General features: G+C 44.3%; 1 protein-coding gene across 5 annotated transcripts in view; it reads left to right on the top strand.

The window, feature by feature from the left end:
- Positions 1-23,201, top strand: part of LOC147451374 (NAD(P)-binding Rossmann-fold superfamily protein) — a 55,168-nt gene that overhangs the window by 23,349 nt on the left and 8,618 nt on the right. For 2 of the 5 annotated variants that reach the window (XR_015189221.1, XR_015189220.1), the window contains exons 2-5: positions 4,948-5,120; positions 5,201-5,270; positions 5,570-5,746; positions 14,423-14,462. Coding sequence is in view for 3 of the 5 variants with exons in the window: in XM_086520310.1 (XP_086376436.1) it covers positions 4,948-5,120; positions 5,201-5,270; positions 5,570-5,757 (431 nt within the window). In the remaining 2 variants the exon portion in view is untranslated. Of the gene's footprint in view, positions 1-4,947; positions 5,121-5,200; positions 5,271-5,569; positions 5,758-14,422; positions 14,463-23,201 lie in introns of all 5 variants that reach the window. The other 3 variants (XM_086520310.1, XM_086520308.1, XM_086520311.1) reach the window with 2 other exon arrangements.

Here is a 23,201-nt window from a genome sequence, read left to right as displayed (position 1 = left end):
CTCTCTCTCTCTCTCTCTCTTTTGTCAGAACAAGCAGCGGAAGATGCAATGAAGACAAGAACGTGGACACCTCAACTCCGATGTGGCTCGACTCCGATAAGATCTCTGACTCAAGAGAAGACTTGCAATGCCACATACATGAACAAGGCAACCGCGGAGAACAAAGATCATTGAGGTAGAAAGAAAGAGAGAGTACATTTGAGAATGAGGGAGAGAGCGAGAAAACAGAGAGATCTGGGAAAGGCTCTCCATGTTGATAAAAAACTGCTTATACAATTGACCAAGGGTGGTCCATCATAGAACTCCTTACATGCCCCAATGGATATATTGGAGGTAGACACAACTGCGATTGCTACTGCCATCTGCTCTAGCACATGAGACCATTGATACGGCCTCGACAAAGACATCCAACCCTAAGATGCTACTCCTCTTGACACCAACCCAGAAGGTGACGCGTGGAGGGAGGCAGTGGGAGGTTTGGGGGCCCGAGGGGGGGGGGGTGTTTGCGTTGTAGCAAGGAGCGAGGGGGATTGAACTCCAGAAGAAGGGTTGGGGTGGGAGCAGATTGCAAGGGGCAAGGGAATGGGGACTGTAGAGTGCACAACAAGCACCATGAGTGGTTACGTCCCCAGATATCAGGATGGGCGCTTGAGCTATGTCCGTCCAAGTATGGTGATCACACAAGATAGCTCACAAATGAGCTTAGGCCCTAGGGTCCTATTTATAGGATTCCTTAACCGTGCTAACCATAGAGCCATGTTCACACTTGGCCAAACATAGCTCAAGCGCCCATCCTAATGTTTGGGGACGTGGGAGCGGGGGCTACAGAGTGCACAACAAGCACTAGAGTGCTACGTCCCCAAACATCAGGATGGGTGCCTGCCATCCAAGTGTGGTGATCACACAAGATAGCTCACAAATGAGCCTATGGTCCTATTTATAGGATTCCTTAACCATGATGGGAATTGGATCGTGCTAGCTAGGGTGGATGAAAGAGAAACATCGTGCGCACAAGTGTGTGTAGGTTAGATTATCAGTCAAGCGAATTAGGTTCCAAGATCAATTAACTTGGACTCATAAACGGGATCTTGAGTAATTGCTAACCCATCACAAGCTCACCATAAATAGGGGAGATGTAATGCAAAATGGAATTGAGTTTGCTTGTTCATGAAGTGAGCTTTAAGTAGCTCTACAGCCTTGCACCACTGTATGTGGGATAATTCCACTCCTCTCCTTGACTCACACTTTAGTACTCTAGGACAAAGCTCACACCTTACAATCCTCCCCTTGAGGTTTGGACTAGGACAATACATTGAAGGTTCTTTATCCACTAAGGATGACACATGGTATCCACTAAGGATAGGAATCCTCCCCTTGAACTTTGGGCTACAACTTCATAAAGAAAGACAACACTCCAATCCAGGAGCACAGACAACATACATCCCCAATCCAGGAGACAACAGCATAACACTCCAATGCAGGAGCCACACTCCAATCCAGGAGCAAAAACAACGCTCTAATCCAAGAGCAAAATTGTGAAAAATGTCTGCTTCGCTCTAATCCAAGCAGCGAAACCGCGAAACGCGTTTCAGCAGGCCTAAAACGCGAAACGGGTGAAACGGCCGAAACGTTTCACCTGCAGGTGAAACGCCTTAAAAAAAAAAATCCCGTTTGAGAATTTGGGCATTAAATAATTATTGATTAATTATGTATATGCTATTTCAAGGTTAACATAGCATGTGTCTTTACTCACTGCACTGTGAACACCTATTTTGTCTATACATAACGCTATATACACACAAAATTGGCGTTTCGGTCTGACGTTTCAGTGAGGCCTTAGCCTAGGGTGAAACTTTTCGGGGTGAAACGCCACGTTTCGGGGTGAAACGTTTCGCGGTTATGCTGAATCCAAGAGCACCTTCGTCTTCTTCAATGCTTTGTCTTCAATTGCTTTGTATCCTTCCATCTAACGGGCACTTCTTTCCTCTTTTTTTAGCTTTATTCCATGCGTCATAATGACATGAAACAATATGCTAAAAGATCCTATATAAAAAAAACTTATGCGAAGATGTAATGTCTCCCCTTTCATCTCTAATGTTCCTTTGAGAGGCTTGAAAAGAACTCCTTTTTGAAGCTTTGCTAGAATGCCTTTTGAATGCTCGCAATTCTTCTTTGATGTGCTCGAGAGAAAACCTTTTTGCTTTGTGAAGCTCCTCTTCACCGGGTGAAGCCCCTCTCACAATAGTCTCCTTTGGTTGATGTATTGGATGCTAGTGCAATGGGTGCAATTGGGGTCTTACCATATTTTTGATGGCAATGTCTGGTCCCGTGTGCATAGTGATTTTGTGCACAGATATTGCATACATTTTTATCATGACTTAAGTGTTGACATACATCTCAATGACAAGTTGTGTCCATAGACTTGCTACAAAGGTAATGTGTGAAGCAAAAGATAGCCTTTGAAGAGGCTGAGCACTTGATGCTTGGGAGATTTTGGTAAGAAATGTGGGAAAGAGCCCTTGGCTTTTCCTGAATTTGTGTTGCTTGCAGCTGTAACCAACACATAGTGTCAGTAGGACTATTGCTAAATGAGTCTTTGTGAGCTTCGATCCGTTGCTTTTAAAAAATGCCTCTTGCAACTCCACTCGGTAGGAACCGAAGCGTAAAAAAGTCAATTTGATTGTTGACGAGCGATGTCATGGACTCACGGCAGCGAGCATTTGATCAAATGGGCACGAGTATGGTGATGCCGATAGTGGTGGCACATGGCCTTAGGCAAATGAGTGAAGGTGGAGCTGATGGCGGAGTTTTAACAACAGAGAGTAGGGGTTTACGAGCAGGTTGAGGTGCATATGACGAGCTTAGTAGCACAAAAGGAAGACTTAAGACGAGAAGGATGCGGGCCAGCAGTACAGCAAAAAAGGACAAGGCTTGCAAACGGGTGGCGAGCACTCAGCACGTGCCAGAGGCCAAGGAGCGTGGGTCGAAGTAGTTGAGTGTATGCAGAGAGGTCTCGCTGTGTCGGATGATGAGGGTTTGCAGCAAGCTCGCCACTCACGCATAGCAAGGCAATCAGTGGGGTCGACCTTCGCCAAATGACTGTTTTGAGTGCAGATGGGCCAAGGTAGAAGAAGCGGGCTAATGGTGCAGCCGTTTCGCTCTGGTGCAGTCGAGACCCGTAGCCGATCCAAAAAAATGGGTTTGAGTGCCCACGTGGTTCTTTAGCCTCAAAAGTCAACCCCCCCCCCCCACCCCCCCCCCCCCCCCCCCCCCCCAAACCCAAATTGAGCGAGTTACCCATGCAGTAGACAAAGAAACATAAAATAGTTCTTCTTCCACCTAAAAGGTTCTTTGACCATTAAATGTTACAAAATCTCCCCCCCCCCCCCCCCCCCCCCCCCCCCCCCACACCCCCACACACACACACACACCCTGAGTTTCAAACTGCAGGTACTACATAAGCTAATAATGCACTTAAGGGAGCAAATTTGATCAAACGATTAAGTGCAGTAACGGAGTCGGATTTGAGCAAGGAGAGAGTCGATGGAAAGCTCTCGATGATGGCTTTACACACATGTAGAATCCCAAAGCAACTGAACAATACAGTGAGAGCATGGCTAATGCAAAATTGGGTTGAAAGTGCACAGAGGATGCACATTAATTGAAAAATTGCACATACGATCAATGCAAAAACGTAAGTTCCCCCTCACCTAATCGCCATAGGGTAGTGGAGCATGCTCTTGCCCAAGTGGCGACTAGGGATGGGATTTTTGAGCTATTGCAAATAAAGATTAAAAAATCTTAATCACACAAATGCATACTAATGAATCTAGCTAGAATATCCTGGTGCTCTGATACCACTTGATGGGAATTGGATCGTGCTAGCTAGGGTGGATGAAAGAGAAACATCGTGCACACAAGTGAGTGTGTGTAGGTTAGATTATCACTCAAGCGAATTAGGCTCCAAGATCAATTAACTTGGACTCATAAACACGATCTTGAGTAGTTGCGAACCCATCACAAGTTCACGTAAACAAGGGAGATGTAATGCAAAATGGAACTGAGTTTGCTTATTCATGAAATGAGCTTTAAGTAGCTCTACAGCCTTGCACCACTGTATGTGCTCTAGGACAAAGCTCACACCTTACAAACCATCCTAACCATAGGGCCATTGTTCACAGTTGGCTGGACATAGCTCAGGCGCACATCCTGATGTCTGGGGATGTAATAAGAGCTATCCCTTGAAGGTCAAAACTGCAGGCTGTTGGTGCTTTTGAATCTTAAACAAGCATTTATGGCAAAAAAAGGCTGATTTGTAGCTGACTCTCCATGGTTGCACATGCTTTCCCGCATACATCCACAGAGTTCAATGCACAACCAATGTTGGTCAAACTTGCCAAAATTTGGTCAAAGAGTCTTTCCACTATTTTCTTTCATAATCTCTTATCATGTATGTGCAAGAAATGACTTCTTTTTGGCGGAAATCCTCGGATTTGTTTGCTTCTAATTCCTCTTCACTTGAATGTTGTCTGTTGAATAGAATAAGATATTCTGCACATCCCCATTGCATGATTGTGAGACCTCATACCTTTATCCAGTGTTGTCTGTTGAATAGTTTAAAATTATTATGCACATCTCATTCACATGATTGTGAGATCTCATATCTTTATCCTATGCATGTGTTGACATCTTGCTTTGACCTCATGGGGATATTGTTCTCTTCTTGGAAGGATCAGTGTACATCTTGCGATGCTTCCATCATTGTTAGACTTTTTATCTTTATCATATGCCTGTCTTTTTGTCATCCTTTTGACCTGCAGGCAGATGCTACATAGTTTTAAGTATTGGGCTAGAGTCTAAGCAAAAATTGGGACGAGCTTTCACCAGACACGTTGCAAACAATAGAACTGTAATTGTCTTTATTTGTGTTTTTGGTTTTTGTCCTAGCTGCAGTTGTGGTGATCACTGGTGTCAGCGGGGGATTAGGTCGAGCCCTTGCCTTGGAGCTAGCACAAAGGGGCTACACTGTGGTTGGCTGTGGTCGAAATGAAGCAAAGCTTTTGGAATTAGAAAAGATTTTGAATGGAGGGACAAAACATCTATTAAAAAAAGTGGATGTGGTAGAGTTTTTACACTTCTAAGCTTTCATTATGTGCGTAAAGTTTCTATGCACTTTGTGAAGTTTTGGATGTGCTTGCAGACTTCTGACAACAGCGTTAAAGAGTTTGCTGAGACTGTTATGGAAACGAAGGGTGCCCCTGATATTGTTAGTAAGTTACACTTGCTCTTAATCTAGCTTGTCTATGGTTGTCTTGTTGTGAAAATGGAAGGGAGCCATCTGTCTTGTATCAATCCTTTTATGTTTAGCTGCTCTAAACATAAATATGGATAGCATTTTTATCTTCTCACTTGCAGCAAAACTCTTCAGTCTTGTTGCGATTGCTTGGTTAAATCATAGTCCGCTCATGTAAATTGCTAGTTAAGAACTCAACAAAAAGGATGAGTAAGATTTTAGTGGTCTGTCTTTTGAAATTTTCCTTTTAAGAGTGTACCTTTTGGTTGGTTGAAGTTAACTTTGCAGGTATCATAAACAGAAATGGAAAGATTTGGGAGTTGTCAGCTGCTGAATTTGATGCTGTTTTAGATGTCAACGTCAAAGGGGTTGCTAACACAATGAGGCATTTTCTTCCTCTTATGGCGAAACAAGGACTATTTGTCAATATAACCTCAGGATGGGGCCGCATAGGTGCTGCAGATGTAACTTCTTACCTTTCAGGATCTTGTATTTTTGACACGTCTCTTATTCAACAAGAAATCCTTTGTTGTCAAATTTTGAGTTTCGATGTCTCCAGAGGCTCAACTAGAAGCATATGTCTCAACTGTATAAGAAAGGCATACATATTTGAAGTTTTGATAGATTGCAAGAGGATTCAAATTAAACTTGTCAATGTTGTGAGAAGCAAACTGGTGATTTTCTTATTTGAACTTGATATACACATAGATTCTAACAAACCATGTCTGATCTACGAATATAACATGTCCTTATGCTTTGATGAATTTTAGGTAGAGAAGGGAGGGCTGGTCCACCATTGTAAAGGTGAACTGGGCAACCACTAAAAATGGAGCTCATTATGCAGGAACAAGTCTGGATATTGTGGATATGTAATTGTAGAACACTCCTGTAGCAATTTCAGCATGAGCTGCATTTTGGTTTATTCAAGAAACTATTGAGGGTCATAGTGCAGGAGTTGGGGCTGCTAGTGGAGGCAATGCTGAAGGCAGTGACCTTTATACAGAGAGTGTGGGAGCTCCCACACTCTGGTGTGGAGGCGATGCTGAAGGCAGTGACCCTTCTACAGAGAGTGTGGGAGCTCCCACACCAGAGATACTCCAGATGAGCTATGACCTCCTTCAGGCAGTCATCATTAGAGGGAGATAGAGATGGTTGGTACTCACAGATGTCCTCTTGGATGAGTTTGCATGGGCTGGACATTGACCGACTCCCACCCTTTGACTATAGTCCAGACTCTAGACTGCCCCGTACTCCCCCTTTGTCAGACTAAAGTGAACCGAGTCACAAGAGCAGATATTATGCGGATTGAGATAGAGAGTACATGGACGCAATCGCCACTTTCTATGGGTAAAGATGGAGTTCTATACCTCTTTAAGGATGGTTACATTATTAGACCAGAGTACATCGACATCCAACTTTCCCACGGCATGCGAGTTGCCATTGAACAGTTTCGCACCTCTTCACACAGACTGAGGAAAGAGACAGGCAGATGGACAGCCACACCAGTGGCGGACAGGATGTATGAGCTTTGCAACACTACTACGAGATCGGAGACCACCCGCTAAAGGCACCTAGAGAGAGAGCAGTGACAAATCTCTTTAGTAGACCAGACCCCACACCCACCATATCAACAAGAGCCACTTCAGCGCTTACTCCCCCCCCCCCCCCGGCTGTGGAGTCACACTCGACAGAGCCACCACACTTTGCCGAGCCCGACGACCGTGCCTAACAGGGTGACGCCCAAGAGGCCCATATTATGGTCAGATCAAAGTGATCCTAGTGAGACACTAGGGACACAACACGAGACACCTCAATGGGACAGTCATGTGTTAGAGTTTAAGATTCCTGTCCGGTGGTGGCTCGAGTATCTTTCAGGAGTAGATTAAGGAGTGAGGGCTGTTTTGTGGCTTTGCCCGGCCATACCTTAGGTAGACACACTTTATCGACTGTGCATTCTACTATTGCCCACCTGGTAGGTTGGCATGAGGCAGGACCCCTGGTCCTAGGGTTTCCCAGGGTCAGAGTCTCCAATAATCTGCATTTTTCCTATTAAATGTGGGCAATATGTTACTTTTCCGTACATGCTTTGAGTGATGGAAGCATTACTTGCTTGATGCAGATTTTACAATAGACACTTCTAAAGTAATTCTTGTCACAATGGAGAAACAGATAAGATGGGTGAATATTTTGTCTCAATTTCACTTCCAAATTGTGTATCTCTAAAGGGCAAGAAGAATGTGGTCGCAAATATGCTATCTCGCAAGCCACATATGTTTATAGTCACAACATTGATTTGACTTTGATGATATGAAGGAGCAATATGTTTTTGATCCAAATTTTGATGTCATATTTAACAAAGTCTAGAGTGGGGAGATAGTTTCAAGATATCCTCTCAAGGATGGTTACTTGATGCGGAAAGCTAAGTTGTGTGTTACGGGGTCTTTGAGGCAGGAGGTGTTGATGGAGTGTCATAATCCACCTTTTGCTGGGCATAGAGAGATAGATATGGTACTCAAGTTCTCTTTGTCGTTTCATCTACAAACCGATCGGCACTTAGAGTTACCAATTGAGTGGTATTCTTTGATCATAAGTCTCAGTGGGAGTGGTACTTTACTTTGATGGAGTTGGTATACAACAAAACTATATGGGCAATGATTGGGAAGCCACCATTTGAAATAGTCTATGGTGGCAAGAAGATTCTTGGAAGCGCCCCTTATTACTATGGAGTGCCTATTTCTTATGTATTCACTTTGTAAAATTTGGAAAAAATATATATAACAAACACCAAAGAGAGAGCAGAGAGAGAATGAGGGTTGAAGATGGGCAACCCCCCCAAAGGAAAATGTATTTCTGCTCAATCCAAGTACCTTAGAATTGAATTGAGTTACAATCAACCCAAGAGTGAGCTAAAGTAACTCACAATCGTAGATCGTGCAGAATGTCATATGTCATGTGCATAGTGACAACCCGAAACGGAACGGTCGAAACAGAAATTGAAAAATCGGAGTTTTGGAGTTTTGACCTCGGTTGAAACAATTAAGAAACGAGGTTTGTCTATTTTTTTAAAAAACCCAATATAATACTTAAAACAAGAAGCATAGAAAGATAAAATAATTTCATATTCTACAAAACTTCAGATTTATATGACAAAAACTCAGAATCTTCAACCTACGGTCTACCAACCTGCGGTCTACAAGAAACCTGTTGTCAAGCATCTCCCCGAAGTGCAAAATGTGTTGGTAGGCACTACAGAGGTCTTGACCAGGTACCTCCCAGTACTCCAAGAAGAAACTCAAAGTCAAACTATCCTTCCCTGGGCAACTATCCCTTTAGAGTGCCCTGAGGGCCTCCTGTAGGGAGTGAGGGTTGTTTTGTCGTTTGTGGGACAAGTTTGCTATCTCTAATGGGTGGTAGTCTTGGTGTCTGAAAAGCAGGTTTGTTGAGATCCTTTGGATGATAGGTTTGCACGCAGTGTCGGCAGTTAGTGGGGACATATAGTTCTTACTTCCCGCAATCAACAACATTCGGAGGTCTCTCCTGTACATCCCTTTGGAGAGCTCCAACCTTGGGGCAGCCATTTATGATCTTTGCGGGCATGTTGCAAGATCCCTAAGTGGTCTGATTAATTGATCTTGTGCTGCTTTGGATTTGATTGAGAGAGACGAAGCGGAGGCTATAGACCTCCATCTACGACTTCCCCTTATTTTCTCCTTGATTACCGCGACCTCTCTTCACCGAGGGAAACCTGATGGAGAGTTGAGGATGTGGAGCAGGGCTGGATTGCTTCCGTTTTTCCAGATGGAGCTATGTTCCCGTTTGGTTCTTGTGCCAACCTGGAAGGGGAGCAAGCATGCGACTTTGGATCAAGAGGGGGAGCCATTTTTTCAGCTTTCTTCTAGAAGTCTTTGGACAATAGTGGGATCTTCTTCAACATTTCTAGAGCAGGTTTCTGTGGCTATGTTTTCTGTGTCTTTCTTGGAATTGTTGACCAAGCTATCTATTCGAGGGGTAGCATGTGATGATTGAGTTACACTTTAGAGTGTGGATTATGGATGACATGGGGATTTCGTTCCTCCTAGAAGTAGAGGATGTCCTTTGAGTTTTTTTAATCTTTTCCATCCTCTATAATGTGCAGCGGTAGTGATTTATGGTGATAACTTAGGGTGAGTGCTCAATGCGTCCTCAAGATTCTTTTTACTTCATGAGGGAGATTAAAGCATTCCATTTTAATCCCATGGCAAATAAAGAGGCCCTCTATAATATGCAATGGAAGTGATTTATGGTGATAACTCAGGATGAGTGCTCAGTGCGTACTCAAGGTTCCTTTTACTTCATGAGAGATGTGCAATAGATTAGAGAGAGAAGACAGTTACTGTGAGTGAAGGTTCTATGAGTGGTAGAGAGAGAAAGAAGACTAACACTGGTGGATGGGGTCCCAAACTTCCTGTCACAAACCGATGACGTGGCGTGTCCATTGGGCAGCAGATACACACACCCCGGCTGGCCAGAAATCAGGTTCCGGAACCCGTGATTTGCGGCTCGATTTTCGTTGACAGCAGGCTGAAGTGGTTGAGCGTACAGACCTCTGTGATTTGCGGGATTGTACGGCAGCAACTTTTTGCGTTGGAAAAAAAAAACAGTTGAAAATCCTATGCAAATTGTTGAGAAGCTTTTGGGGAGCATTGCTTCATTTTAAGTGGTTTTTAAATGAGACTTTTCATTATGAAGCTTTTGGGGCTCTGCTTTTAGAATCCCATGTAACCTTTATTAGAAGCCCAAGGGGGCTCCCTTTGCAGAGCATCTGGACGCAGAGTCTGAGAGCGAGCACCTGCGGGAGTTGTACTTTGCTCGAAGATTAATATAAAAAGAACTACCGAAAGGGGCACCAGTCTTTGGGACCAATATCTCTTGGCACGGATCTCCGCCGGGCCGTGTCACATCAATTGTGAACTGTTTTGAAGTGAATTTGTGTTGTGTTGCAGCAGAATCTTGACTTGGAGTGTCCAAGTTTGTTACAGTGGTATTAGAGCGCAGAAAAATTCTTCTTCTACGGAGGATCCGATCCTTTTTAATGCACACAGCTTTTGGGAAAGAATCTTCGTGGCTTGACCCCGGACTTATTAGCCACTCCCACCCTTCATACATGGCGCATCGGGCACGCTCCCGACTTCATCGCTCTGTCTTACAGGGCATAAAGCCATTAGAAATCCCAGATTACACATGGGTTCTAGTGAAGAATCTAACAGAGATGACCCCTCTCAGTGGGAAGGCAAAGAAAAGTTGAAGATCCGGCGCGGGAACTGAAGAAAAGAATGAAGATTTGGACAAAATTTTTTTTGGACAAGTTTGCCAGAAAAGAAGTACAAATGTCAACTACAGATTGGCATGTGTGTGAACAAATTGATTAAGTACTCCAAGGACCCGAGATTGGTGATACACCTGAAGAATTACCAGATTGATAAGATTTACTCGAGACGGCGTGTGGCCATTGCTTCTCCTCTTAGGTAGGGAGTAAAGCCGAAAAGACAGACGAGTGTAGAAAAGCAAAACCTGTACTCGTTGAAAGGCATGGACAAGCGAAGCAAAAAGCAAAGCTTCGGAAAGGGCAAGTAATAGGACTCCGACGATCACATGTTTTATGCAAAGAAGAAACATTTTCATAAAGCCAACCAATATGACTTCCTCGAAGATAAAAGCAAGAAAGTAAAAGAATTTAAAGAAGGTGAACACTCGATTTGAATTCTTTCCGAGATGCTCGAACATGGTGGTTCACTCTTCTACTGAGAAAGGAAGCTCCGGTTAAATGGTTGAAAGGCTTTGTATTTCTTCTTGGCTGACTGGGGAGTACGAAAGAGATATACGAACTGCTTGGAATCATCTGCGGATGACCAAGGGGGATTCTTTGGACGCTTATTGCGAGAGATTTTTGAACTCTTTTTACCAGCCTCTTCATTTACGAAGGTCTTGTTTAAGGAACAGATGAGCGGTTTTGTTGCGGACTTCCTACAGAGATCCGAGACTACTGCTTGGAACGAATCAAATGAACGAAAGTACAAACTTTGCCGCACCTAGGGCAAAGTGAAAGAACAAGAAGCCCTCATTTTTCTTTGATGGAGGAGCCAAGGCCAACTTCTTTTCACTTGAATTGGTGGCTCGATTTGGGATTATGCGCGACAGGCTGAGGCCATAGGTGGAGGTAGTTCTAGCGGCGCCTGGACGGGATGATTCCATTACATCGATCATTGGCAAACTTTGTTTGCAATGTGAGGGGTGTTTAGGGCACGAGGACTTCTACATAATGCCCTTGGGAGGTTGTGACATCCTCCTCGAAATTCCTTGGTACCATACGAACAATGCCATGGTTGACTCTCGGGTTGAGAAATCGACTTTGACAAATGAAGGGCACAGAGTCGTACTTGATGAAATTCAGCTTCTTTCCAAAAAATCTTTCCTCGATTTTTTGGAGAGAACTGAATGATGATTGAAGGTCAAATATGTTTTGACCTAGAAAAAGAACGCCGAAATTTTCTCCACACTCATGCCAATTGCTTTTTTGAGGGCCTGCCAGGCGAGTTGCCACCAGCTCGTCCTAAGGATCATACCATTGATCTGATACATGGAAGCACACCACCGAACCGGCCACCTTACCATGCGAGCCCAAAATGAAGAGATTATGAACCAAGTGAAAGACCTCTTGGAAAAGCCTAAAGGGTCTTATCCAACCGAGTACTTCACCTTAATGCTCTCTGGTATTGTTGGTTTTGAAGAAAGACGGATCTTGGAGAATGTGCATCGATTATAGAGCTCTCAATAAAATCACCATCAAGAACAGATTTCCGATTCCTAGGATCGATGATATTCTTGACCGACTACAGGGATCCTCGTGTTCCAGCAGGATCGATTTGAAGAGCGGATATCATCATATCCGAATCGCGCCGGGAGATGTCTACAAGACAGCTTTTCGGACGACCTTCGGTTTAATCGAGTTTTTGGTGATGCCTTTTGGGCAATGCTCCAACGACCTTTAACCGAATAATGGACAGGATTTTTAGAGAGTACAGATCTTTTGTGGGCACTTTCTTTGATGACATTATTGTCTTCTCCAAGGATGAGGCAAAACATAGAGAACATCTGCTACATGTCTTTCATGCATTACGAGATCACAAGTTGGTGATTAATGCAAAGAAAAGTGAACTTTTCCTACCCGAGATACACTTTTTGGGACACATTGTCTCAGTAGTAGCAGGAGTGCAGATGGACCCGCCCTTCTTGAGTCTCGGCCAAGATGTTGTGCGTTACACAGCCGTTGAGGGAAAAGGTTTTAACCGAATGCCACTGTCCACCATTTACGGGTCATCGCGTCATTGCTACCACCTTGAAAGGTGTGGAGAGATACTTCTTTTGGCGAGACTCAAGAAGGACGTGGACGATTTTGTACGCAGTTGCTTGGTATGCCAGAAGGTCAAGTTTGACAGGCATATAGCACAGGGATTGTTACAGCCTTTACACATACCCACCCGCCCTTGGGAAAGTATTGCAATGGATTTCATTTTTGATCTCTCGAGAACACAGAGTGGACACGATGGTATCTGGACTGTTATTGACAGATTTAGCAAGCAGGCTCATTTGATTCCAATGAAGAAAACAGTCAAGCCGGATCACTTAGCGAGATTGTTTGTGGCCCAGATCTTTAGATTACATGGCATCCCTGAGACAATTGTCTTCGACAGAGACCCCAGATTCACGAGTTTGTTTTGGACGGCTATTTGGGAGAACATTGGCACGCGGTTGCAGTTCTTGTTATCTTTCCACTCGCAGACAGATGAGCAATCTGAGATTGCAAATTCAGTTGTACTGGATTTGTTGAAGTGTTCTTCGTTGGATAAGAAGACTACATAGGAAAGGTTTTTTTAACCTTTGGTGGAATATGCCTACAATAACATGATCAATTCTTTGATGAGAAAGGTTCCATTTGAGATTATTGAAGGTGCTACGAAGGTTCCACCCTTCCTAAGCACGAAAATAAGGTTTTCTTTTGAAGCCGACCAATTCACGAGGGACTTGGACTTGGTCCGGAAGGCTTTGGAGAAATCTCCGAAAAGACAGAAAAAAGACAGCAGATCGACATCGTTGCAATTTGAAATTAAAGGAGAACGATTGGGTGCTCTTACCTTTTGAGAAGGCACGCCTGAGAACTAAAGAGGGAAAGGAGCGGCTTTTTCCAAAGCTTAGCATAAGATGCTATGGACCTTTCCAGATTTCCAAAAAGATAAATGATGTCTTCTTTAGACTGAAGCTGCTTGATACTTGGAGGATTCACAATGCTTTTCATGTGAGTCTCCTGAAGTCTTTTAAAGGCCATGTGCCCGATGATGGGGAGCCAGATGAGCAACCCGAAGTGGAGGAAAATGAGGAGATACTCGTTCTAGAACAGATTTTGGCACATAAAGATAGAAAGGTAAAAGGTAAAAGGTAAAATGATAAGGCGGTTCATGGTCAAATTCAAGAACTATCCCGCATTGGATGCGAAGTGGATGGAGCAGGAGGACCTGGCAGATACTCCTTAGATTGTGAACCTTTACCTTGAAGCATTTGGTTTAGCATAGTCTATTCCAAACCCCGAACTCAGATGGGTGGAATTTGGTGCAGTGGGTATGCACTTGTTCCACTCCTTTGTCAATAGATTGCCCCGATTTTTTGATACTAAAGCTAATGTCTCTTTTGAGTTTCAGGGATATTGTGGGCTGACAATATTCTGTTGTATGACTTTATGAACCGGAATTCCCGATAATATGATATTGATTTGTTCTTGACTTATCTAAGTGCAGGAACTGATAGACGAATGACTGTTGCATTTCGGTCTGAATGATCTCGATAGACGTGATTGTAATAAGGATTAGTCAATCGGGTGTCTATGAAGTCCAGAGTGGACCCTAGATGCGTTTGCTAAATATGTTGCTGATTAATCATGGTCTGAGATCCAAATGAATTTTAAATGTCTTGTGATGTCAAGTGATGTCCTGTGATGTGACTGTCGATTGGTACATGTGCTAGATGTGTTTTCCTACTGCATTGGTACTAACAGTCAGTGTTTGCTAAGATATTTTATGGGCTCTGTCTGTTTTACAGGTGTAATTGAGGGCGATTTTCAATGCTTCCAAGAGGGGAGGTATGTGTTAGGTGCAGCGGAATGAATGTTTGCGCTTTGCTCAAGATGAGTGCTCCGAACTGTGCTCAAGGTTCCTTTTGTTCTTATGGAAGGTAGAGCCTTCCGTTCTTAATGAGAGAATGCTATGATCACAAACAAAGTGAATGGGCAGCATGCAAGTGAATGAGACTGAGAGATAGAGAGAGAAGAGAGATACGACACCAGAGACGTTGTAAAACCCTCCTTCGAAGGCCCCACTCTCGTTGGTGAGAGTGGTCTACTTATTGATTGCACAATCTGGTACAATGGTATGCATGGATTGATGCAACTTGGGACTATGCCGGTGACGACGACTCTAGGGCTGAAATCTGCGGTCTTCTATCTGCTGAATTTCGGGGCTGATTCGGACTGCTGAAAACCGCTGGTTTGCTGCGTTTTTGGGAGGCTGAAAATGGGGTGTTTCTGCAGGTACTTAGGGCTGAATTGACTGCCATACTTGATGCTGAAAATGGGCTGTTTGAACTGCTGCAAAAACGCTGTCTAACTGCTGAAAAAATGCTGATTTTTGTCTGCTGCGTTTTGGGCTGAAAAACGCTAATGGTACTGCTGCGTTCTGGCTGATCTGGAACGCTAGGTTCAAGGTTACTGTTGGCGATCAAGACAAGCTGAAAGCGCCAGGGCTAGGGCGCTGTGGGTGGTGACAAAACGCCAAAGCTGAATGTGGGCGATGAGTATGACCAAAAACGCCAAGGGGTGCTGAGGGGTTCTTGCTGAGAGAGAGGGAGTACCTGCTGCCTGAGGGCCTGTTGTGCTCCTTGCTCATCTGCCCAAGAGTGCTAGTCTAGGGTTGCTTATATATTAACTTAGCAAAATTGCCCTACCTACTTTTGTTGGAAAGTCACTTAAAAATAATAAGTGAAAATGTCAAAAATAGGGAAAATAGGCTAAAATCATTGGAAAATTCCCCTGACTAATTCTGATGGATTTTGATGGGAATGCTTATGATCATGCTGTGTGCAACCAAAGGATATGCATCTACACTAAGTGACTGGGCATGCACGGTCTACGAATAGACTCACAAAAATGCTAGATCACTTCTAATCTAGACTTGACTGCACTGACTGAACCCTGTTATGGTGTAGCTTGTCCACAGACACATAGGGTTGGATGTGTCACGTGACAGTATGTCATAGACCGGTGACGTGGCGTGACCATTGGGCAGCAGATACACACACCCTGGCTGGCCAGAAAACAGGTTCCGGAAATCCGGTTGATTTACTGACATGACCTATACGGAAACCGGTGATTTGCGGCGCGATTTTTGCTGACTGTAGGCTGAGCGTACGGACCTCCGTGATTTGCAAGATTGTACGGAAGCAGCTTTTTGTGCTAAAAAAAAAAACAATTGAAAATCCTACGCAAATTGCTGAGAAGCTTTTGGGGAGCATTGCTTTATTTTAAGTGGTTTTTCAACGAGGCTTTGATTTTGAAGCGTTTGGGGCTCTGCTTTTAGCATCCCATGTAACCTTTATAAGAAACCCAAGGGGGCTCCCTCTGGAGATCATCTGGACGCACATCTGGACGCAGAGTCTGAGAGCGAGCGCCCGCGGGAGTTGTCCTTTGCTCGAAGATTAATATAAAAAGAAATACCAAAAGGGGCGCCAGTCTTTGGGGCCAATACCTCTTGGCATGGAACTCCACCGTGTTGAATCAATTGTGAACTGTTTTGAAGTGAATTTGTGTTGTGTCGCGGTAGAATCTTGACTTGGAGTGTTCAAGTTTGCTACACTCACTCCAAGGGCCCCCCTCTCTATTGCTAGAGAGGTGCTTGCTTTCGATTGCACAAATGTTGATACAATGCTCCTACATGCTGATAGGATCTTGCGGTAGATGCTTGGATATGCGAGGCTAATGATGAGGCTGATGGCTAAATAGTGGAAACGCTAGGGCTTATGGCTGGAATCTGCGAAAAGGCTGGTGCTATGGGCTGAAATCTGGAACTGCTGGCGATGATCTGCAAGTGCTTGGGCTAGAATCTGCTAACGCTGGGCTGATTCTGCTGCTAAAGATGGCAACGTGCTGATCTGGTGTTGGATGGCTGGAGGATGCAAAAACGCTATGCTGACTGAGGTTTTGCTGATGGAAAACGCCATGCTGAGGGTGCTGAGGGGCGGGTGGCTCATGAGGTACTGTTGGTACTATGTATATATGCTGGAAGGGTTGGGTCGGGCAAAGCTCTAGAAACCCCACGACATGCTAATTAAAATGCTTGTCGCTTATTAATAAGTTAAAAACTCATTCATAAGAGGTGCTTCGTATGCGGTAACTACCTAGGTCAGGTACTAATGCTAGACTATGGGAACACTCCCCAATGCCTACACCTACCAAACACTGGTTCTGCTCATGTGCAATCAAAGGGTATGCAACTAATCTAGAGTGTCTGGGTATGGAAGTCTTGTGTATAGGCCCACGAAGGTGCCGGAACACTTCCTAGAGTGTCCTAAATCCTAGAAGTAGGAATTAGCTTGTCCACATGCACATAAGGTTAGTTGTGCATGTGACACCCTCCTATACCCCGTTCCCTTCCTAATAATTTGTCTAATACCGTGCATCTTGCAAGGAAACTTCCCAAGGAAGTCAAAAGAGTTGAAGCTCAACTTCAGTCCATTGATCAAAGCCATGTCGATGCCCAAGAAAAGATCCAAGATCCTCTCCCTAAGGCCAAGAGAATGCTCCTCTGTAGGCAATATACTTTTTGTACTAAGGTCCAATGATAAGTCTTTGTCCACCATCGGATGGTGGTGTCTTTTCTAGCAAGTTGATGTTCCCATATGGCAATATGTGGTGAGTAACAAGCCAGCTTCTCTCTTTGCATAGAGTGAGGCATTGATATCATATCCCTCGTGGATATCAAGGTATTTGGGAACGACTCCCTGCCTTCTTTTCATGCGCTACGTGCCTTGCTCATTGATCAGCCTTGGCAAGCTTGGAAAATCAAAGGCAAAAAGAAGCTCATTATTGAAAGCTCTGCAAATTATGTCTATGACTCTCTTATTGGATGGAAGCATTGGTTGGCTGGAAAGGCTTGCGGATCAAGAAATCTACTGCTTGGTGGAGAGATGTATTGTTTTGAGGTTGGCATGCTCAAGTTCCTTATAAGGGAAGGGTATTTCTTTTGCGGGCTATGGTGGGAGGGCTTGCATTGACAGCGAGTTTGCACCATCGTCTTTCCAATCGTGTTTCTTTCAAAGAAGACGATGGACATGGCTTTATAACTCGCCCTCTTGCCAAGAAAATATGGGCCTTTTTTCCTTGGTTTGGTTTCATGTTGCTGGTGAATCGCTTTCAGAAAAGCACACGCCAGAAGCTCTGATACCACTGTTACAGGACGAGCACCACGTGTCAATAGAAAAGAACAGACTTTTAGCACTTCAATAAAAACTGAATTGAAAAAGAGAGACGACATGGGGAGTGACAAAGTTCCACCCAAGAGAGTATTGGCCCCAAACCTTGGCGCCCCTTTCAATATTTCTTTATATTACTTGGAACTCTGTACAACGCCGATACTCCATCCCCTGCACCTCACGCGGAGCATGCCAGAGAATGAGCCCTTGGCTCATATTTAAAGGCCCTTTGCCATAAAAAGCAGTTACAAGAAAAGCTTTCAAACTCAAAAGCAACTGGTCTTCAAAAGCAAGTACTCAAAGCTGCCAACGCAAAAGCAAGAATCCGTACAACTCTGCCACGTCAACAGGCAACGTAAAACGCGGATGTGGCAGGAATCCGTACAGCTCTGCCACGTCAGCAGGTTAGCACAAAATGCGGAATTCCGTACAATCTGCCACGTCAACAAGCCAACGCAAAATTCGGGAATCTATAGTTCTCTGCCACGCCATCACTGGTTACACTATCTTTTGTGTGTGTGAGGGTCTTGCTCTATTTTAATGCCTTTATGTCACTTGACAGGGTCCCATAGGTTGGTAGGACTTCTTCTTCTTCTGCTGCTTGTTCTTCTTAGGGTTTAGGCCGGCTGTGATCTGAAGGTTGGCTCCGTTCTTCAATGGCTTGACACGTCAGCAGTTGTGACACTTTGCTAGGTGAGCACCTCCGTCTTCCTCTCTCTCTACATAGTTTGAAAACTCATCCACATACATCTCAAAAAGAGTCGGAGATAGGGGGCATCCCTGCTTCACCCCAATAGTGGAGTGGACCATGTCAGACATACCCTCAGTAGTGAATACCTGCCCTACCACTATCCTTTATTAAGCTAAGATCCCCCAAATCATCTCCATGGGCACACCAATGTCCTGTAGTCTGCGTATAAGTCTGGCTTGCGGCACTGTGTCGAAAGCTTTGCGGAAATCCACAAAGCTACAATAGATCCTCTTGCCATGGTGTCTACCCTCCTCAATCATAGCTCTAAGTGTCAGAATCTATTCAAGAGTGGAGAAACCTCTCCTAAAGCATGTCTGCCCTGACGCTCGTATGCCTCTCTTTGCTCATTTACTAAGCTCCTTCTCAAGAATAGATGCATACAGCCTAGCCAAGGTGTGATCAACCATGATGGTGCGATAATTTCTAGGAATCATGGGATCGCCTGACTTGAAAATAGGCACAATCGTGGACATACTCCAAGTCTCAGGAAAACCCTCATATATGGCTCGATTAAACTTCATAACAAGAAGCTTTGCAAGCATATCTCTTGCATGGATGAAGTGCATTGCTATTGGACCTTCATGATCATTTGCTCTCCCAGTCTTCATCCTGTCAATGGCTTTCCTTACCCTCTTAACAGTATAGAAAGTACAGGTCTCAGGGCAAGTATCCAGTGGGTCCGACAAAGGTGGCTCCCCTGATGCTGTGTAGAGAGATGTGGCATACTCACCCCATGTCTCTGTGGAGGTGATGACTGGTGGTGGTGAATGCTCATGGAATAGTCTCCATGCCTCGCGTGAGTCCTGACTCATAAATAGCTTATACATATCCCGCTCTAGCTGTCACAAGGATGTGGCAACTGCTAACCTTAGTTGTTGGTTTCTTTTCGATGATTTTCGTTTAATTTTTTAGACCCTCTTTTTGAAGTTGCAAATGGCCGGACATTGCATGGCCAGTGTGAAACAATAGTTTCACCCGCAGATGGGCCGGCACTCGAATTCGAGTAGTAAAAGGGTGTCTAGGCTCAGTTATTAAGTTGGTGGATACTAGGAAACTAACTCAATGGTGGCACAGTGCCAAGGTGGGGTCACCCAGAGAAAATCACATGAGAACTGGGCTACATTGCATTTTTGGACGTGGTCCCAGTGGTGTCAGATGACCAGTGAGAGTCCAATGGAAGCATCTCGTAAAATTTAGGGAGCTGCTATTTTGGGCCATGAAATCTGTTCGCGTTATTGCTCGGGAATGACCTTTCGACTTATTAAAAGCCCTAAATTGACGCTTCAATTCTTCGTCACGTGACCATTTCATGGAAGCTTCAGAACTTCATTGGAGAAGCCCAAGTAGTTATTTGAGGAGGGGAAACCTTAATTGGTGGCCTCACAGCCTTGAACGCGTAGTGGAAGTAGCATGGGACTGCACTAGCACCCTGGATTGGAATGGTTGTATCTCCTTGCTTATATGTCCAAATGAGCTTCTTCTTGACTCTATAAGTTCCTTCTCAGCTTGAGCAACGACAGCATTGTTGTTGATGTGGCATTTTGAGCCATTTTTTCGCTATTTTTGACCATTTTATGGCCATTTTTTTGCCAAAAAATGCCACTTTTTGTCCGTAAAATGCCCAAATGAGCTGGGAAAAATCCCTAAATTTGTGGCAAAATCCTATTGGGCTCAAATTTCATGTTGAACCTCATTTTCTCACTTGGCAAGCACTTTGGACACGTCTTTTACGATCGCGCATAAAACCTGCTTTTTTGGTGGAGATCGCTCGTATTGAACTTTCTAGGCAAATTGAGCGTGCCACTTCAAAACACTTGACATTTGTACATCTTTAAAGCAAATTAGGCATGAGGTGGTAAAACATTCAACGGTGCCACGTCTCGGGCCTCGTCTGCTCGGCAAGGTATACACACGCCTGCAACCGTGGCATCCAGTTTTGCATGTATCACACTATGTACATTGTAGCATTTGGTACAACACATCAAAAGCATTAAGAGTGAGGTAGATATTTTAGTTTCACATTATGCACGTGCCACGACGCGACACCGGTACACTGAAGATGTGAGGTCTCCACCCCGTCGTCTCAAACGACGGATCTGATGATAAACCTAGTGGCCACTAGATCTACAACGGAAGCAAACAAAGTGGTTTATGGTTCATCTAGCGGACGATCTCTCATCACAAAGTGAGTCGAGTTCGAGCCTAAGTTCGAGCCTATTAGCATTGAGATCCTAAGACCCGCCTTCCAAGAGGAGAGAAGTCCCGAGTGCCTTTTTTCCCATGTTTTAGAGGCACGTACACTTGAGACCTTACCGCTCTAGGGGCAATGAGTAATACTAACGTTCTTATTGCACTTATGGGGACGGAGAGTTTCCGACCAATCGGGACCATCCTTCTCATAGGCATTGGAAACTTGAGCCAAGCCCCCACTTTCCACCCCATACTCACACTTCCTTTGTTACCTAATTACTACCACACATGGTTGTTCAACACATAAGTTCATTGATTAAGTTCCGGTTCACAAGTTCCTTAATACAGCCCTTCAACCAGTATTGCAAAGCGGCACCAAGATAGTAACTCTAATAAAAATTTTACTCAAGACTTATTCATCAAAATTCCAATGCTTTGGAGGTACAACATCCCCCCTCCAGCGAGAGTTTACTCCTCCCGTTGTCGCCTAGCTGCCCATACAACTAGGTATGTCCACTGCATAGAAAGCACGACATGGACATTTCCACCGCATAGAAAGCAAGACGTGGGTTCCCACCGCTTAACCAGCAGACGTGGGTATCCACCGCTTAACCAGTAGATGTGGATTCAAGAGCCCTTAACCAGGAACTCTGCCCCTTGTGATCAGGAGGGGTTTCGGACTAGTATCAACATTGGAAATAGAAATGAACATGCCGAGCTAAATTTTCCCTAGCAGACATTCTTTCCTATTTCAAACAGTATATCAATCAACCATTCTTTCCTACTTAGAATTTAATATACACTTCAATTCAAATGCCGAGGTTTCTGTCGGATTTCTTCAACATGTTTAGGGATATGTTCTTTCCTAACTTATCGTATGCAATGTTAAATTAAACAAATTGAATAAAAAAATGTGACCTACCTCCCCCATTTCCTCGTCATTGGCCCGTGAGATGACCGGTACTTGGTCGACCATGGGAGCTTTTCCTTTCCCATTCACGTTGCTTGTTCCCGCCTCGCGGTCGTGGACACCACCGAAGCGAGTTCTCTTTACCGGGGCCATTTTATACTCACTACTTAATTGACAACTTGGAGAAAAGAACGTGATTAGGGGCTGAAATCCACTCGAATTTCTGATCCAATGGAGTTTTCAAGACGAGAATCGCGCAGCACTTTCCTCCTTTGCTTCTTCTCCAAAAACTATGTGTGCCGGCAGCACCTCCTCAAGGTGTGTGTGTAAGTGTGTGTGTGTACTAAGTGGGTGTGTGAGCATAGGTGTGTGTGTGTGTGTGTGTGTGAGCACACTCTTAAATAGGCCCCTTCATGTTGAAAATCGACCCAAGCTGCTGTAAGCATCTGAATGAGCACTCACTTCATGCATGGCAAGTCCAGTTACATGCCTACCAAGTGTCCAGTTAGGTAGTATAACTGACTCTCACACTCTCTCTCAAGCAAGTCAAGTCTTCCACCACTCCCAAGAGAAGAGAGGGTGTCCCCTAGCTGCTAAAGTAAGCTCTGAGTGGCTTGGAACCTGTTCCTACACAGCCTCGAGCCACGGTGCCTCCCCGCACAACCTTAGAAAATTTTGGTTTTAGGCTAAAATGGGCCATACAAGTCGGAATTTAATGCCGTAAATTGCTATACTAAGCTCTAACTAAAGTGTATCTGTCCAAGTACTTGCCATATTTAGCAGCCCTCGGGGTCCGAAAATGCATTTTTTTCAAATTCGAGGTAGAGGTGCAGTTTTTCGAGACGGTCAAAACTAGACAGGTCGGGTAACCAAAAACTTACTATATTTGGATTTTTTCACAAAAATTATTTCAATTCACATTTTGGAGCTTTATAACATTTTAAACATCATGGCACTGACAAAATTTGAAAAACTGCTAAAAATAGTAACTTTTTTTATTATGATCTTTTCATGGTACAATGGTGCTCTTTTAGCTTGGGGTCGGAGACCTTACAGAAGACTACTCCAAGATAGGTGTATGCATCTGTATACTCCATCGTCTCCTAGCTATATGTAAAAATGGGTGCTGACCTCCTAACCCACTGTGGTGTGGTATTAAACACCATAACCTTGGTTTTACCTAGGTTAACATACAATGGTGGGCAAATGAGTACAAAGCATCTAAATGACGCTGCATCCCCTCCGGGGAGTCATCAGCATATAACAATAGTGAGATTTATGTCCCGGCCGACTGTGCTCCATTCCTCTCAATGTAGTCAGCAACCTAATCCACATACATGCCAAATAGTGTAGGAGATAGCGGGCAGCCCTGTTTCACCCTAATAGTGGAGTGAACCAAATTAGAAATCCTCTCTGGAGTGCGTACATGTCTCACTACTGACGTGAATAGAGCCATGATCCCTTAAATCAACTCTTTGGGTACTCCCATCTTTGCAGTTTGTGCC

This window comes from Adiantum capillus-veneris, chromosome 9 (assembly GCF_014529385.1).
Source record: "Adiantum capillus-veneris isolate H3 chromosome 9, ASM1452938v2, whole genome shotgun sequence".
Classification (NCBI taxonomy): Eukaryota; Viridiplantae; Streptophyta; class Polypodiopsida; order Polypodiales; family Pteridaceae; genus Adiantum; species Adiantum capillus-veneris.
This window is presented reverse-complemented; position numbering and strand designations above follow the sequence as displayed.